This window comes from Colius striatus, chromosome W (genome assembly GCF_028858725.1).
Source record: "Colius striatus isolate bColStr4 chromosome W, bColStr4.1.hap1, whole genome shotgun sequence".
Classification (NCBI taxonomy): Eukaryota; Metazoa; Chordata; class Aves; order Coliiformes; family Coliidae; genus Colius; species Colius striatus.
The window spans coordinates 41,712,619-41,728,336 of record NC_084789.1 but is presented as its reverse complement, the minus strand read 5'-3'; the positions used below and the strand labels follow the sequence as shown (position 1 = coordinate 41,728,336).

General features: G+C 67.8%; 1 protein-coding gene across 1 annotated transcript; it reads left to right on the top strand.

Moving 5' to 3' along the window:
• Nucleotides 1-208: 208 nt before the first annotated feature.
• Nucleotides 209-15,615, top strand: LOC133628505 (formin-like protein 1). The gene is given in 27 exon segments (XM_062016746.1): nt 209-406; nt 4,927-5,010; nt 5,228-5,311; nt 5,391-5,464; nt 5,969-6,052; nt 6,262-6,408; nt 7,557-7,665; nt 7,861-7,937; nt 8,022-8,115; nt 8,428-8,502; nt 9,369-9,479; nt 9,563-9,712; nt 9,800-9,901; nt 9,982-10,201; nt 10,381-10,453; nt 10,455-10,690; nt 10,787-10,908; nt 11,316-11,518; nt 11,665-11,899; nt 11,980-12,048; nt 12,155-12,235; nt 12,668-12,797; nt 12,877-13,040; nt 13,279-13,380; nt 13,653-13,745; nt 13,914-14,037; nt 14,712-15,615. Coding segments are annotated over 27 exon segments (3,303 nt in total). The 5' UTR covers nt 209-244; the 3' UTR covers nt 14,810-15,615.
• The last annotated feature ends 103 nt before the right edge of the window (nt 15,616-15,718 follow it).

Sequence of the window (15,718 nt, the reverse complement as noted above, 5' to 3'; positions counted from 1 at the left end):
GGAAAATACATTCACGAGTTCTTTGGAACGAAAGTCAGTTTAAAATGACGAAAACGAGCCCAAATGCAGGGAGCTGAAATTAACCGGGTGAGGGCAGCGGGGAGAAAGTGCCCCGGGGGGGCGGGCGGCGGGGCCGGGGGCGGGCGCAGGGCGGGGGGAGGCGGCCACGGCGCGATAACGCCCCGCAGAAGTTGCAGCCGCCGAGGAGCAGCCTCGGGGAAGAGTCGTGTCCGTCCCCCCCGCCATGGGTAACGCGGCCGGGGGCCTGGACGGGGCGGCCGCGGGGCGGGAGAGCCGCGAGGCGCGGCTGCCGCTGCCCCCGCCGAGCCCCGCCGCCGCGCCGCCGCCGCCCCGGCAGCCCATGCCCGATGCCGCCGAGCTGGAGGAGCGCTTCGGCCGCGTCCTGGTGAGCGGGGGCGTGCGGGGGGCTGCGGGGACACCGCGGCTGCGGGGGGCTGCCCCGAGACCCGGCCCGGGCTCTGCCTTACGCCCATTAGATTTCGGTCAGGATGACGGCGTATTGTAACGGTCGCTATTTGGTCATCGTGGGTTCATTAACGACCATCGTTACTAATTTCCCCTCTCTCGCCCCATTCCTCGCGCGGATGCTCGACCCTGCCGGTGCCGTTACCCCCTCCCCGCGCTCTCCCGTTGCGGAGGGCTGGGATCCAGCCCCGCACTTTTGGGGTGTCCCCGTCTGTCCCCGCCATGGCGGGGGCCGGCAGCGCGCCGCAGCGGCTGGCGAAGGGCTCGCCTCCTCCTCCTCCTCTTCATCCTCCGGTGCCCGGGGACCGCGGCGGCACGGGCGCTGCCGGGCGCGCTGCCGCGGGCTGGCAGCTGCGGCTCGGGGCTGCGGGAGATCCGGGGGCTGCGGGAGATCCGGGGGCTGCGGGAGATCCGCTGCCGCCCGCTGCCTCCGTCCTTGAGCGGGGCCGCTCCGCGCTGACCTTCGCACCGCGCGGCCGGGACACGCCGCATCCCCCTCCCTGCCCTCCCTCAAAGCGCTCCGCCGCGGAAGGTCAGGCTGGGAGCGGGCAGAAAGCGAAGCCCCTGCTCGAGCTGCTTGAAGCTTTTTTATCGCCCGGCGTTTCTAGGAGGGTTATTTGAGGCCGAGCATCGCAGCCGGAGCTGCTGCTGCTCCTCAGCCGCCGGCAGCATCGGCTCTGGCTCGGCGCAGGGCTGTGCACGGCGGGGACCTGCACGGGACCCCCCACGCCCCGGGGATGGGGCTTTGCCGTGGGACACCCGTCAGGGGAGGCGCAGGAGGACTGAGCTGTGCTGGCAGAGGGGACGGGTGGCCGGGGACCTTGGGGTGCTTCCGCTGCTGCTGCGGGGCCTCAGGAAACGCTTTCAGCCGGCCTGTGTGGTGGCAGCTGGGAAACCCAGAGCTGAGAAACCATCAAAACAGGGGGAAATGCTGCTGCAGGTCCCCGGCAGCACCCACAGCCCCTGCAGCCCGAGGGAGGGGCCTTGCCCCGGAGCCAGGGGGCACGCAGGGGGCTGCGCTTGCCTGTCAGGAACCGGGCGTCTTGTGAAAGCCTCTGTCCCAATCTCGCTTCCTCCTTTCGCAGGTTCCCTTCCCCTTCCCGGGGCGGGGGCGCAGCGGGACCCCTGTGGGGACACGGACGGGGAGCTCCCTCAACCACCTTCCTTGGCTTGAGGTTCCCTTTTCCCACCTCCCCGGCTCGTGGGCTGGGATGGAGCAGGAGGTGGTGGGTTGGGAATGCCCCCGCTGGGGCAGCATCCGGACCTGGCGCGTTGCCACAGTTACCGTGATGCCACGAACGCACCTCAGGGCCAACCAGTTTTAGGTTGGACACCCCGGACTGGGGGAGCTGGTGGAGCAAAGGCCGTCAGAAAGGCCAACAGCAGAGCCCGGGGGATCCCAGCTGCCACTGGCAAGGGGCTGGATAATCCCCCCACGTGCCCAGAAGTGGGGAATTTAGTTTTACTCTCCACAAGCTGGCTTCTTCCCAGCTAGGGCACTGGGGCAGGTGCCACTTTGGCAGCGCCATGGGAGGGTTGTCCCAGTGCCAGGCGGTTTGGGATGTGCCGAGGTGGCTTTTGGGGAGGGAGCAGAGGAGCGAGAGCGTTGCTGCTGCTGCAGTGGCCACGTGCAGAGGCTCCTGCGCACACCAGGAGGGATCTTTCCCCTCTTGGCACGTTGAAAGGTGGTAACTGGGGACGTGGAGGCAAAATTGTGAGGCCAGAGCGTTCTGGAGGAGAAGCTGAAAAGGGCTGGGGGTGTTCGACTGGGGCTGAGGGAGCCGGTGGCTGCTCCAGCAGGAGGTTTTGCCAAGGAGGGCTTTGCTGCTGCTTCTCCTGGGACCTGGAGGACAGAGAGCACAGCAGACGTCACGGCTGCAGATGTTTGCAGATGTGCCGTTGGCCTCAGCCCTGGGCCCAGGCACCAGTGAGCCCCGGCACCAGTGGCGGGTGCTCGACTTGCTGCTGGATCCAGCCCCGGCGTGGGGGGCAGGTCTGGGGGGGCTGTGCCGGGGTGTCCCCAGGGGGATGTGTGCCCTGGGCAGGAGGGGAAGTGCCTGTGAGCTGAGAGCTGCAGGAGGTAGCCAGATCTGTCCCTGGCTGTATGAGGAATGTGTCCTGGTGCAGGGACCCCCCTGCCCTCCTGAATCCAGCCCCGGGTGATGTTGAGGTGATGTGCTGGAGGGAGTGCAGTGGCTGGATGGGGCTTGTGTCCACCCCCCCGTAAGAGCTGCTTTGCCTCCCCCCACTCACAGGTTTAGGTGTAGGATGGGGGGGGTCTTGGTGTCACCTTGGGGGGTCCCAGCCAGCTGCATCCTGGTGCTGGGTGTTGGGAGATGACACTGTGGGCTCTGTGGCACCTCGTGTCCCCGGAGGGGGGTGGGGGATGTTTGGTGGCCTCTGTGCAGTGATGCTGTGACACTGCTGGAGGGGAGGGGCGGGGGAAGCCCCACGCAAGCTGCTGGAGGCAAATCCCTGTGGCCCCTCCATCCTTGTCACCCCAAGGAAAAAGAGGAGGAGGACCAAGGCCTGCCTCTGTCACTTCCAAGGTGCTGGGCCACTGCCCTGCCCCACATCCCCCACCCAGCCCCACATCACCCGCTCTGGCAGGAAACGAGAACCAGTTTGTTCGCGCCACTGGCTGCCGTCAGGGACCACAGCGGAGCCGCTTCCTCCCTCCCCGGCACCACGTGCGCGCCCAGGGCTGAGCTGGGATGTGGCCACCACCCAGTTTGTACCCCAGGCGTGCCACATCCTGCCACCCAGCCCAGCCCTGCCTGTGGGGGCAGAGCCACCTCCGTAGGGACCCCCGGCATCCCCCTGCCCGCCTGCTGGGAACCCACCGCGGCTCCCGTCCCACCCGTGACGCTCGCTCCCGGTGTCTCCAGGTCCCACACGTGGTCGCTTCTCCAGTGACAGCACAAGGGGTGAGGGACATAAGCTGGAACACAAACAGTTCTACTTAAGCACAGGGAGAAGCTCCTTTGGTGCTGAGGGGAGGGAGCCCTGACCCAGGCTGCCCAGGGAGGGTGTGGAGGCTCCTCAGGAGGTTCCCAACCCCACCTGGACACGTTCCTGTGCCCCCTGAGCCAGGGGAAGCTGCTTGAGCAGGGCTGGGGCTGGAGCAGCTCTGCAGGGCCCTGGCAGCCCCCAGCACTGTGGGACTGTGTGATTCTATAGTCTATGTGGCAGGTGCCACAATGTCCCCTCTGCCGAGGGCACCCAACAGTGTCCCAGGGAGGGTGCAGGTGGGATGTTCAGGTGTGCAGCCCCTTGGCACAGATGCTGGGATGGCAGCTTGGGGCCATGAGGACTGGGGTCCCTGGCAAAGGCTTCCTCTGGGTGCTGCTTCCATCCTGCCCATCCTCAGTGGCTTCGCCTCCAGGCTGTTCCTGCCCGGCTGCTGACTTTGCCCCCTGCGCAGGGGCTGTCCCTGGCCCCAGACAGTGAGCTCAGCTCCTCCCTACCCACAGCTCTGGGCTTTGGCTTCCTGCAAAAGCAGCTCCACAGGTCCTTGGGGGAGGCAGGCACAAGGCTTCTGCTCCTGCTCGCCGCCGTGGCACCTCGCCTCTTGGATCTGCTCCACTGTGGGCAACCAAAACCGCTGTGAGATGCCTTTTCGCCGAGGAGGTGGATGTCCCAGGGGTGCACGCACCCTGCCTCCCATCCTCAGCAGGGTGACCTGGGGCTGGGCATCACCTCCACGTGCCAGCTTGCCTGGGATCTCCAGGTGGGCAGCGACCTCAGCTCCTGCTTTTCTCTGGGGGCTGCGTCACCAAGAAACGCATCATTTGGGAGAACAAATTGAGCTGCCAGCACGGCCCAGGCCACGGTGGGTGCCCCAGTAACGGCTCCACCAGCCACCTCACGGTGTCCCTCAGGGACCCACCGTGTCCCTCAGAGCCCAGCCCCGCGCCCCGGCCGCCACACGCGGCGGTTCCGGCAGCAGCCTCGTGCGCGCAGAGCGGGAAGCGCGTCACGTCCTGCCGGGGTGGCCGGGGGGGTGCTGGGGACGTGGGTTGTGCAATGGTGGCACGGAGGGATGTGGTGACACACCAGACCCTGCCCTGACATCACGTCTCTGAAGAAGCTGGTTTCCCCAGCCGGGCTCGTCACGCACCCGCAGCGGTGGCTGTCCCCAGCCCTTCCCCAGCTGGCTCAGGGCTAGCTAAGGCTGGGAGCGTGGTGCACTCATGACAGGGATGGACTGGGCTAGCTTTATCCTACTGTCCCCCCTAACACCCCCTGCCTTGGGGACCCCCAAGATGGGGATGTTTCTGAGGCTGGTGGGATGGGGATCCCTGCAGTGTCCCCTCCCTGCCACCCCTGAGCAAGGACACCCAGTGCTGGGTGAGCAGGGGGTGCTGCAGCTCTGGGCCGGGGGGGAGGTGTTGTTCTTTATGGGGGTGACCCTGATGTCTGACACCCATCACCCCACAGAACTCCATGAACCTGCCCCCGGACAAGATGCAGCTGCTCAACCAGTATGACAACGAGAAGAAGTGGGAGCTGATCTGTGACCAGGTGAGGTCTGAGCCTCGCACCGTCCCCATCCCCAAGCGCCACCCCCGTGGGCATCGACCCAGCGCCCACCTCCACTGGTGCCACAGCACCTTCTTCACCCAGTGAACATCGCTGCAGTGTGGGGTGTGGACAGGGGCGGGTGGCAGCCGTGGGACGGTGGCCTGTGCCCATGCCACGGGCGGGTGGCCCCGTTTCAGCCTCTCTCTGGGGCTCGTAGGAGCGTTTCCAGGTGAAAAACCCCCCGTCCGCCTACATCCAGAAGCTGAGGAGCTACCTGGACACGGGCGGCGTAAGCAGGAAGGTGAGGCTGCCCCCTGCACCCTTTGGCCCTTGCCGGGTCGGGCACAGGGACGGTGCCAACGGCTCTCCCTGGCCCACAGTTCAAGAGGCGAGGGCAGGAGTCGACGCAGGTGCTCCGGGAGCTGGAGATTTCCTTGAGGACCAACTACATCGGGTAGGGATGGGGGTGTGGGGCAGGGCTGGGGTGTCAGTGGGAGATGAGGCTGTCGAGCAGGGGTGGGGGTGTCCTCATTGGCACCCAGAGCATCGTGAGGACAGGGACTGGCACACGGGTAGCTGCTGGCTGTGGGCGTGACAGCGGGATGTGGGGGCTGGTGGCCTCATCCTGCCCCTCTGGGTGGCTCTGAGGGGATGACAGAGATGCTGTAGGATCCCAACCTCGTTTTAGCTCTGTGGTACCCCCTGAGGCCCCAAGCCCTCGTGGGGTGGTGGGTGCTGGGCTGTGGCTGCCTGTGGTCCTGCTGTGGTGGCAGCAGAGCTCAGGCTGTGTCCCCACAGCACCTGGGTGAGGTGCCAGCCCACAGTGCCACTGGGTGTCCCCAGCATGTCCCACCCTCACTGGGGACCAGGGGGTGGCTTCACCAAGGGTCTGTCTGGGGGGAGAAAGGAGAACGAGGAGGGCTGGTGGAGCCCACTAACCCCCTGCACCCCCCCCCAGCTGGGTCCAGGAGTTCCTCAACAAGGAGAACAAGGGGCTGGATGTGCTGCTGGAGTATCTCGCCTTCGCCCAGTGCTCCGTCACGTACGTCCCCAGCGCTGCCCCTTCCCCAGGGCCGGGACTGCAGGGGGGTCCCTGGGGTGCTCTCCCCACTCATCCCAGTGTCAGAGCTGAGGGTGCTCCACAGCTGGGCTTGAGCAGAGCATCCCCATCACCTCCGTGCCCGCATCCCGTGCCCTGGGCAGCGCAGAGCTGCCACGTCTCACTCGTCCCTGTGTCCCCACGGGCCGCAGGTACGACATGGAGAGCGCCGAGAACGGCAGCCCGGGCTCGGACAGGGACAGGGGCAAGGGCACGGAGAGGTCACTGGAGGACCTGAGCAAGACCAGCTCCTCATCCCCCACCCAAGGCATCTCCAAAGTGCGGCACCTCACCATCAGGTAACGTGTGGGTGCGTCCCCCTGCCCCCTGCCGTGTCCTGCCCCCCGTGCCGTGTCCTGCCCCCCGTGCCGTGTCCTGCCTCGCTGCCCCCTGGCTGTGCCATGCTTGCAGAGGGGCTGGGCAGGGAGACACAGACCTGCTCCTTAACAAATGAGTCCCTGTGGCTGATTTGGGGGCACAAAGCCCCATCCCCACGTGGGATAAGCCCTGCTGGGAGCTGGGCTGGCTCAGCATCCCCAGCCCAGCCCCACAGCCCTCGGGGACCACCCGGGGCTGAGAGAAAACAGGCGATGGGTGAGATTGTGGGGCAGCGAATCGTACCCACCCCGGTTTTAAACCAGGCTGGGGGAACGGGCCTGTGCCCCCTCGCAGCCGGTCCCGCTGGCTCTTGCTTGGCGCCCGCCCCGCAGCCCCCTCCTAACCCCGCTCTTCTCTTGCACGCTGCCGGGGATGCGCTGACGGTAGGTGCCGGGCCGTGGCACCGGCGGGACAGGGACACCCCGGTGGGCTTGGGGACGGTGCTGCTGGGCATCCCCGGCGAGGGGGGCGGGGGGTCCCGGGGGACACCCACCTGCAGCCACCCAGGAGCCGTAACGTGGCAGCTCAGGGGTCTGGGGGTCCCTCCCTTCCTGCAGCAGTTCTGGGGCAGTCAGGGTGTCCCCCCCCAGCCCCAGGGACAGGTCAGGAGTGAGGTGGCACCGGCGGGGGTCCCAGCCCTTGTCTCCCCCCAAGCCCGGGTGTGCCAGGGGCGAGGCGGGAGCCCCGATTCTCCGTCCTGTCCTGCAGGCTCTAACGTGCCTCCAGCTGCTGCCTCTCGAACCGGCACCTCCACACCCTCCTCCGCCACGTCCACCCCGCTGTCCCCTGCGGGTCCAGGTCACCCGGCAGCTCCTGCCCGCCCCGGTGAGCCTCCGCGACCACCCGTGCGCACGAGGGCGACCCGGACACCCCCCCGCCCCCCCCCCCCATGCACTTGCACATGACACAGGGGTCTCTCTCTCTCTCTCTCTGTCTCTGTCTCTCTCCTGCGGGGATGCAGCTGCCCGGGTTCCCTGGTGTGTGTCCCCCCGCCCCAGCCTCGCAGCCCCCCGCTTTGCCGTGCCCCCCACCCCGCCTCGGCCCCGCTCAGCCGCCCTCTGCCCCCCAGGCTGAACCCGTCGCACAGCAGGAAGGCGCTGAGGAACTCCCGTCTCGTCAGCCAGAAGGACGACGTCCACCTCTGCATCATGTGTCTCCGCGCCATCATGAACTACCAGGTGGGAGAGGGCAGCGGCTGGGGGGGGCACAACTGGGGCTCCCCTAAAAGCTCCCTGTGGAGCCGTCTCTTGGGGTGGGACCCGTTCTCCAGCCCCGTGGCTGTGGGGATGTGGCACAGGGATGGCTCAAAGCCCTGGAGCAGCCCCAGGCTGGGGGGGCTGTGTGACCCCATTAATGCTCCTTTTACCCCAAAGTCTGGCTTCAGCCTGGTCATGAACCACCCAGCCTGCGTCAACGAGATCACCCTCAGCCTCAACAACAGGAATGCCAGGTGGGACCCTTCCCTTGTCCCCGACCCCCTCGTCCTCTCCCCCAGCTGGTCGCCCTGACCCCCTCAGCCCCTGTATCTCTGCAGGACCAAGGCGCTGGTGCTGGAGCTGCTGGCTGCTGTCTGTCTGGTCCGGGGAGGCCACGACATCATCCTGGCTGCCTTTGATAACTTCAAGGAGGTGAGTCCCCATGCTGGCACCCCTGCTGCAGCTGGGATCGTGCCTCAGTTTCCCCGAGTCAGGCAAACCCCTGTATCGTTGGGGCACCCTCCATCCTAGAAATGCCCAGCCCATGACTTACCCCAGCCTGTGGGCTTGATGTTCCTGTGCCAGTGCATGTGCCCAGGGCCATGTCACAACTGGAGCAGGCCTTAAGCAACACCCAGCAGGGCTGGGATGGTGTCACCAACGGATGCCTCCTGCCCTGCCACCCCCTGGGTGCCCAGCGTGGCCGTGTCCCTCCTGGGCCTCAGCCCCCTGCTCCCACCCCAGGTCTGCGGGGAGAAGAACCGCTTCGAGAAGCTGATGGAGTATTTCCGAAACGAGGACACCAACATTGACTTCATGGTGAGCAGCTGGCAGGGCTGGGGCTCTGCTGTCCCCAGGGCACCGTGTCCCCAGGGGCTGCTGGGCCACCTCACTGTGCCAGGGCAGCGTGTCCCCAGGGGCTGCTGAGCCACCTCACTGTGCCAGGGCAGCGTGTCCCCAGGGGCTGCTGAGCCACCTCACTGTGCCAGGGCAGCATGTCCCCAGGGGCTGCTGAGCCACCTCACTGTGCCAGGGCAGCGTGTCCCCAGGGGCTGCTGGGCCACCTCACTGTGCCAGGGCAGCGTGTCCCCAGGGGCTGCTGAGCCACCTCACTGTGCCAGGGCAGCGTGTCCCCAGGGGCTGCTGGGCCACCTCACTGTGCCAGGGCAGCGTGTCCCCAGGGGCTGCTGGGCCACCTCACTGTGCCAGGGCAGCGTGTCCCCAGGGGCTGCTGAGCCACCTCACTGTGCCAGGGCAGCGTGTCCCCAGGGGCTGCTGAGCCACCTCACTGTGCCAGGGCAGCGTGTCCCCAGGGGCTGCTGGGCCACCTCACTGTGCCAGGGCAGCGTGTCCCCAGGGGCTGCTGGGCCACCTCACTGTGCCAGGGCAGCGTGTCCCCAGGGGCTGCTGAGCCACCTCACTGTGCCAGGGCAGCGTGTCCCCAGGGGCTGCTGGGCCACCTCACTGTGCCAGGGCAGCGTGTCCCCAGGGGCTGCTGGGCCACCTCACTGTGCCAGGGCAGCGTGTCCCCAGGGGCTGCTGAGCCGCTGGTCCCCGAGTGCCCATGTCCACGGCACCGCGGCGCACTCCCCGGGCTCCGTGTGCCTGGGTTCCGCGTGCTGCGGGCAGTGCCCGGGGCAGGCGGCGTGTGCCCGCGCCGTGGCTGAGCCGCTGCCCGCCCGCAGGTCGCCTGCATGCAGTTCATCAACATCGTGGTGCACTCGGTGGAGAACATGAACTTCCGCGTGTTCCTGCAGTACGAGTTCACCCACCTGGGGCTGGACCGTTACCTGGAGGTGGGTGCCCCGTGCCAGCCCCGCGGGCGGGAGGGTGCCGGGGGACCCCGCCGGTGACGGCCCCGCCGGCGTTGCCGTGGCAGAGCCTGCGCCTCACCGAGAGCGACAAGCTGCAGGTGCAGATCCAGGCCTACCTGGACAACGTGTTCGACGTGGGGGCCATGCTGGAGGACTCGGAGACCAAGACGGCGGTGCTGGAGCACATGGAGGAGCTGGAGGAGCACGTCGGCCAGGTGGGCCGTGGGCGCGGGGGGTGGGCGGCTGACGCAAAGGCGCCGCGGTGGGCTCGGCGCTGAGCCTCGGCGCCGCGTCCCCCGCAGCTCACGGAGAAGCTGCAGCATGCGGAGAACGACTCGATGGCCAAGATAGCGGAGCTGGAGAAGCAGCTGAGCCAGGCGCGGCGGGAGCTGGAGGCGCTGCGGGTGAGCGGCGGGGCCGGGGCGGGCGGGCTGCGGGGCTGCGGCCGCACACGGCGACGAGCCGGGCTCTGTCACCGCCGCAGGAGCAGCTGAGCCCGCCGCGGCCCCGCAGCCCGCCCGCCCCGCAGCCCCGCGACCGCTACCGCCTGGCGCTGGAGCGGCGGCTGGCCGAGCTGGAGGAGAAGGGGCTGGTGCACATCCTGCGCGGGCCCGACGGAGACGTCGCCATCGAGATCGTCCCCGTCGTCATGGAAACGCCGGCAGCCCCCGCCGGCAGCGGGGAGCCCGGCGGCAGCGGCGCAGGTACCGGGGGTGGCGGCAGCATCCCGGGGGGCGGGGGGGGCACTCGGCACAGTGTCCCTGGGCAGGGAAGCTGAGGCGGGGGCGCAGAGGCGCGCCCGGGAGTGCGGCGTCGCTGGGGACCGCGGCCCCCCCGTGCCCTCCCGCGCCCTCGCCTCACCCAGCGCTTCCTTCTGTTGCAGATGCTCCGGCTCCGGCGCCGCCTCCCCCGCCGGCCCCCGCCGCCCCCCCGGCTCCCCCTCCTCCGCCACCCCCCCCCGCCGCTTCCAGGGGCTGAGCCCGGCCCCCCGCCGCCCCCTGCGCCCCCCCTGCCCGCGGGCACCGGCCCCCCGCCGGCCCCTCCGCTCCCCGGTGCCCCCGTGCCGCCCCCACCCCCGCCCCCGCCGCTCCCCGCGGGGTCGGAGGGCCCCGCGCCCCCCCCTCCGCCGCCCCTTCCCCTCGGCGGGGGGCTCCCAGCCGGGCCGGGGGTCCCTCACAGCAGCGGCAGCTCAGGTGAGTGCAGCCCCCCCGAGCGAAGGCTGGGGCAGCGTGGGGTGGGGCTCGGGACCCTCCAGCTGGTGACGTGCCCCCCTCTGCATCCCCCCGCAGTGAAGGTGAAGAAGCCGATCCAGACCAAGTTCCGGATGCCCGTCTTCAACTGGGTGGCGCTGAAGCCGAGCCAGATCGACGGCACCGTCTTCACCGAGCTCAACGACGAGAAGGTTCTGCAGGTGAGGACACAGCGGGGCTTGGGGGGTCCAGGGGGCCCAGGGGTTCCAGTCACCGGGTGCTTAGCTGGGCCAGTGCCCCAGTCCACTCTGCACCCACACTGCAGGAGCTGGAGAGAGATAACGAGGGCTCTGCCATCCTTTGCCTTGTCCCCTTGCTCCACCCTCCTCCTCACATCCTGGCCATGTGTTCTTCCTCATCTTCCTCCTCCGATCCCCTCATCCCTTCCTTGCACCCTCTCTGTCCCCTTGTCCTTTCCCTGTCATTCTCCCCTTTCCTTTGACCCCTCCCCTCGCTCCATCTTCGTCCTCTCACTCCTCTGCACCTTGTCCCGCTCCTCTGGCCCCGTCCTTGTCCCAGATGTCCGGCGTCCCCCCCCTGCCGTGCCCTCAGCCCCGTCTCCCCGCAGGAGCTGGACATGAGCGACTTTGAGGAGCAGTTCAAGACCAAAGCTCAGGGCCCCGGCTTGGACATCAGTGCCCTCAAGGTGAAAGCCACACAGAAAGCCCCCAGCAAGGTCACCCTCATGGAGTCCAACCGAGCCAAGAACCTGGCCATCACCCTTCGCAAGGCTGGCCGCAGCATCCAGGACATCTGCACAGCCATCGAGACGTGGGTGTGGGGGAAGGTCGGGCGCGGGGGGATGCTGTGGGTGGGCTGGGGTCGGAGGGGCGCCGGCACCCGCCGCGGGGATGGAGGGGAGGGGGGAGCGGTGGGGGGCGCTGAGGGACCTTGCTGGGGGCTTCCCACCGCCGCAGGTACGACCAACAAGCCCTGAGCCTCGACTTCCTGGAGCTGCTGCTGCGCTTCCTGCCCACCGAGTCGGAGCGGGCGCTGATGGGGAAGCTGGAGCGCGAGCAGCAGCCGCCCGAGGAGCTGTCGGACGAGGATCGGTTCATGCTGCGCTTCGGCCGGATCCCGCGCCTGGCCGAGCGCATGAACGTCATGATCTTCCTGGGCAGCTTCGGCGACACGGCCCAGCTGCTCACGCCGGTGGGTGCCGCGGCAGGGGCCGGGGGGCCGCTGGGGGGTCCCCGTGGCGGGGCACTTGACGCTCCTCCTCCCGCCCGCAGCAACTCAACGCCATCATCGCCGCCTCCATGTCGCTCAAGTCCTCCAGCAAGCTGCGCAACATCCTGGAGGTGAGGAGCGCGGGGGACGCCAGGCGCCGCCGGGCCGTGCGTGGGCACCGTGCCCTCTCCCTGCCGAGCCCGGCGGGCACCAGCCGTGTCCCTTGTGTCCCCGCAGATCGTCCTGGCCTTCGGCAACTACATGAACAGCAGCAAACGCGGCGCAGCCTACGGCTTCCGCCTGCAGAGCCTCGACGCGGTACGGCCGGGGGGCTGCCGGTGCCCAGGGACCAGCCTCGGGGATGGAGGGGCACGGGAACTGGCTGTGGGCATGGAGGGATGCAGGGGCCACCTGCAGGGTTTGGAGAGGTGTGGGGAGCAGCTGTAGAGGTGTGGGGATGGAGGGGCAGAGGAGTCAGCTGTGGGCACGGAGGGACAGAGACTGTAGGGCTGGAGAGGCACATGGAGGAGCTAAGGGATGGAGCTGCACAAGAACTGATTGTGGGGGTTGGAAGGGAGCAGAGGTGGGGAGATGGAGGGCTGCAGATCCAGCTGTGGGGATGGGGAGCTGCAGATCCAGCTGTGGGGACTGAGATGTGCAGATCCTGCTGTGAGGATGGAGGGCCACCAGAGCCTGCCGTGAGCAGGGGTGAGGTGGTGGCGTTGGGAAGCTGATGCCACCTTCTCCCAGCTGCTGGAGATGAAGTCGACGGACCGCAAGCAAACGCTGCTGCATTACCTGGTGCGGGTGATCATGGAGAAGTACCCCGAGCTCACTGGCTTCCACACCGAGCTGCACTTCCTCGACAAGGCTGGCACAGGTAGTGCCCGCGGGCACCGGGCTGCGGGGGGCACACAGGGCACTGCCTGGCCTGACCCCGCCGCCCACCCTCCCCGCAGTGTCCCTGGACAGCGTGCTGCAGGACGTGCGGGGGCTGCAGCAGGGCATGGAGCTGACCCGCAAGGAGTTCATGCGGCAGGACGACAGCCTCGTGCTCAAGGAATTCCTCAAAGTCAACCTGGAGGTGATGGAGAAGCTGCAGGCTGACAGCAAAACCGCCAAGGTGGGTGCTGGGTGGTGGGGCAGGATTGGCACCCCTCGTTCCGAGGTGGGGGCACCCTGAGGTGCCCTCTGCTCACACCTCTGCCACACGGGAGAGGCTCCTGGCTGGGACGTGGCTCCAGAGAGATTGCCGGGAGCTGGGGGGGTGCAGAGGGGCACATGGAGGTGGAAGGAGGCAGTGGGTGATGGGGTGCTGCTGCCCAGCCCCAGCCCCTGCACCGGGGTGTCTCTGCCTGCAGGAGGCTTACGAGTCAGCTGTGGAGTATTTTGGGGAGAATCCCAAGACCAGTCCCCCAACCACCTTCTTCCCCATGTTCATGCGCTTCATCAGAGCCTACAAGGTATGAGGGGACAGGGGGGGCCTTGTTCCTGGTCTGAGGGGGCCTGGCTCCACTTTGGAGTGAGCAGCAGAAGCCACCCCTGAGGCCAAGGGCTGACAGGGCAGCTCTGTGCTGCCCTTCGAGGTGGGTGGAGGAGATGCTGAAGAGGAGCTGGGGGCTGCTGAGGGGAGGAAAAGGAGGGGCTGCAGTCCTGCTGCAGGGCCCTCCCTGGCTCAGCAACCCCCCCAGCTCAGCATCCCCCCAGCTCAGCACACCTCTGTGCTTCCCCCAAGAAAGCAGAGCAGGACATTGAGCTGTGGAAGAAACAAGAGGCTGCGGCCAAAGAAGCAGAATGCAGCCCCCCTGGCAGCGAGGACCAGCCTGAGGTGAAGGTGCTCCCAGTGTCTGTCCTGGGGGCAGCCCACAAGTGGGCTGAGTGGTGGGGAAGTGCAAAACAGGGCTTGGCAGAGAGGGGGCTGAGTGGGGAGCGAGGATGGGGCCCCTCTCTCATGTGAGGAGGCCACATCGCTCACCCCACGCTGTCCCCACTGCAGATGCCCGTCCAGAAAGCCAAGAGGCAGCAGATGGACATGATTGCTGAGCTGAAGAAGAGGCAGATGGTGAAGGAGCCTCTCATCTACGAAGGGAAGGACGGGGCCATCGAGGATATAATTTCAGGTGAGGGATTGGGTGTCACTGTCGCTGTGGGGGGCTGTCACAGCCTGGAGCTGGAGGGCCACTGAGCCCGACTGGGGGACTAAAGCCACTTGTAGCACCTCATCCCACACGGTGCTGAGCGCTCTCTGTCCTGGCTCATAGCTCTTCCTCCTCTTCTGCTTCTTTCTCCTCCCTCCTCTTCCCTCCTCCTCCTCACTGTGGCTCTGGATTGCTCTGCTCAGCTCTGAAAACTGTTCCTTTCACGGCCAGGACGGGCAAGCGCTCGTCCCGGCTCTTCTGCGACGTCAGCTTCAACGAGGAGAGTCCTCTCTAGGTACCAGGGCCGGGCAGGCTCGGGGCGGGCACGGCACGGGCAGGGGCTCCCGGTGCCCATCCTCCCCTCGGCCGTGGGGCAGGGCAGCCGGGCTCTGCCTCATGCTGAAAGTCAGCCCCAGCCCCAGCGCCAGGATAAGGTGCTGAGCACACAAAGTGCTGAGAGAACGGGGTCTCCCAGGCTGGTTGCTCGTGGCTCTGTGTGCAGCGGGTCAGGCCTCTCCCCAGTACCCGTCTGCAGGCGGGGGGTGGCTGTGGGGGCTGTGGGGGGCTGTGGGGGGCTGTGAGTGGCTGTGGGGGGCTGTGGGGGGCTGTGGGGCAGCAGCTCCCAGCCCTCACGTGTGTCGGCCTCCCTGGTGCAGACCTGCGGAACAACCCGTACCGGCGGGCGGACAAGGGCCGTGGCAGCGCCAAGAAACGGGGGCAGAGCCTGCAGCCCACGCCGGACATCGCGCTGTGACCGGCCCAGCACCGGCCCAGCACCCGCAGGACGTCCCGCGGGGCACGGGGGCCGCTGCCCGCTCCCGGCCGCTCCGCGCCTGCTCCCGCCCGCACGGCCCCGGCTCCGGCCAGGGCGCTCCTGGTGCTTGCTTAGCCGTGCCCCAGCTGCTCTCCTGCAGGCCTGCACGGCTGGGGGACCCTCCTGGGAACGTGCAGGGAGCAGACAGCGGGCTCCAGCTTGTCCTGGAAGGGAGGAAACCCAAAGGGGCTGCCCCAGCCCTGCCCCAGAGCTGCTCCGGTGCGCGCTGGCCTCGGGCCGGCCCCGGGCGCTGCTGTGCCCCGCTTCAGCTTGCTGGTGCCTTTGATGCCCCGCTGCGGGAGGGGTGTGGGGCGGGGGCACAGCCGTCCCTGCACCTCTCCCCCATGTCCCCCTGCCCTCTCTGAGCCCCGGGAGCACCTCCCCAGCGAGGGGCGCGCTGCAAAGCTCCCACGCTGGGCACTGCCCGAGCCCCAGGAGCTGGCAGGGCTGCTACTTTCTATGTCTTCCTTCAAGTCTCCCAGTGCACGGGGAGCAGGGACTGAACACCCCCTGTGCCCAGGCCGGGCTGCGTGGCTCACACAGGGGTGTGTGAGCGGCAGGGCGCGGGGCTGCCTGCTGTAATGAAGCTGCTCGCGCTCGGGGCTGCGCCGGGAGCGAAGGTGTAACATAAATGCCTGGAAGCCACCGTGTAAAACAGCAACTGCTCCTTTGTACACATTATTTTTCTATACTGAAGGCCTGTCAATGTAAAGCAGAACCGGGAATAAAGTGACTGCGAGGACGAAGCTCTGGTCTGGGGGAAGGGGAGAGCTTGGTGTGGCACCTGAGGGAGGGAGGGAGGGAGGGAGGGAAGGAGGGATGCAGCAGCTGGTGCTTGTTGCTGCACTA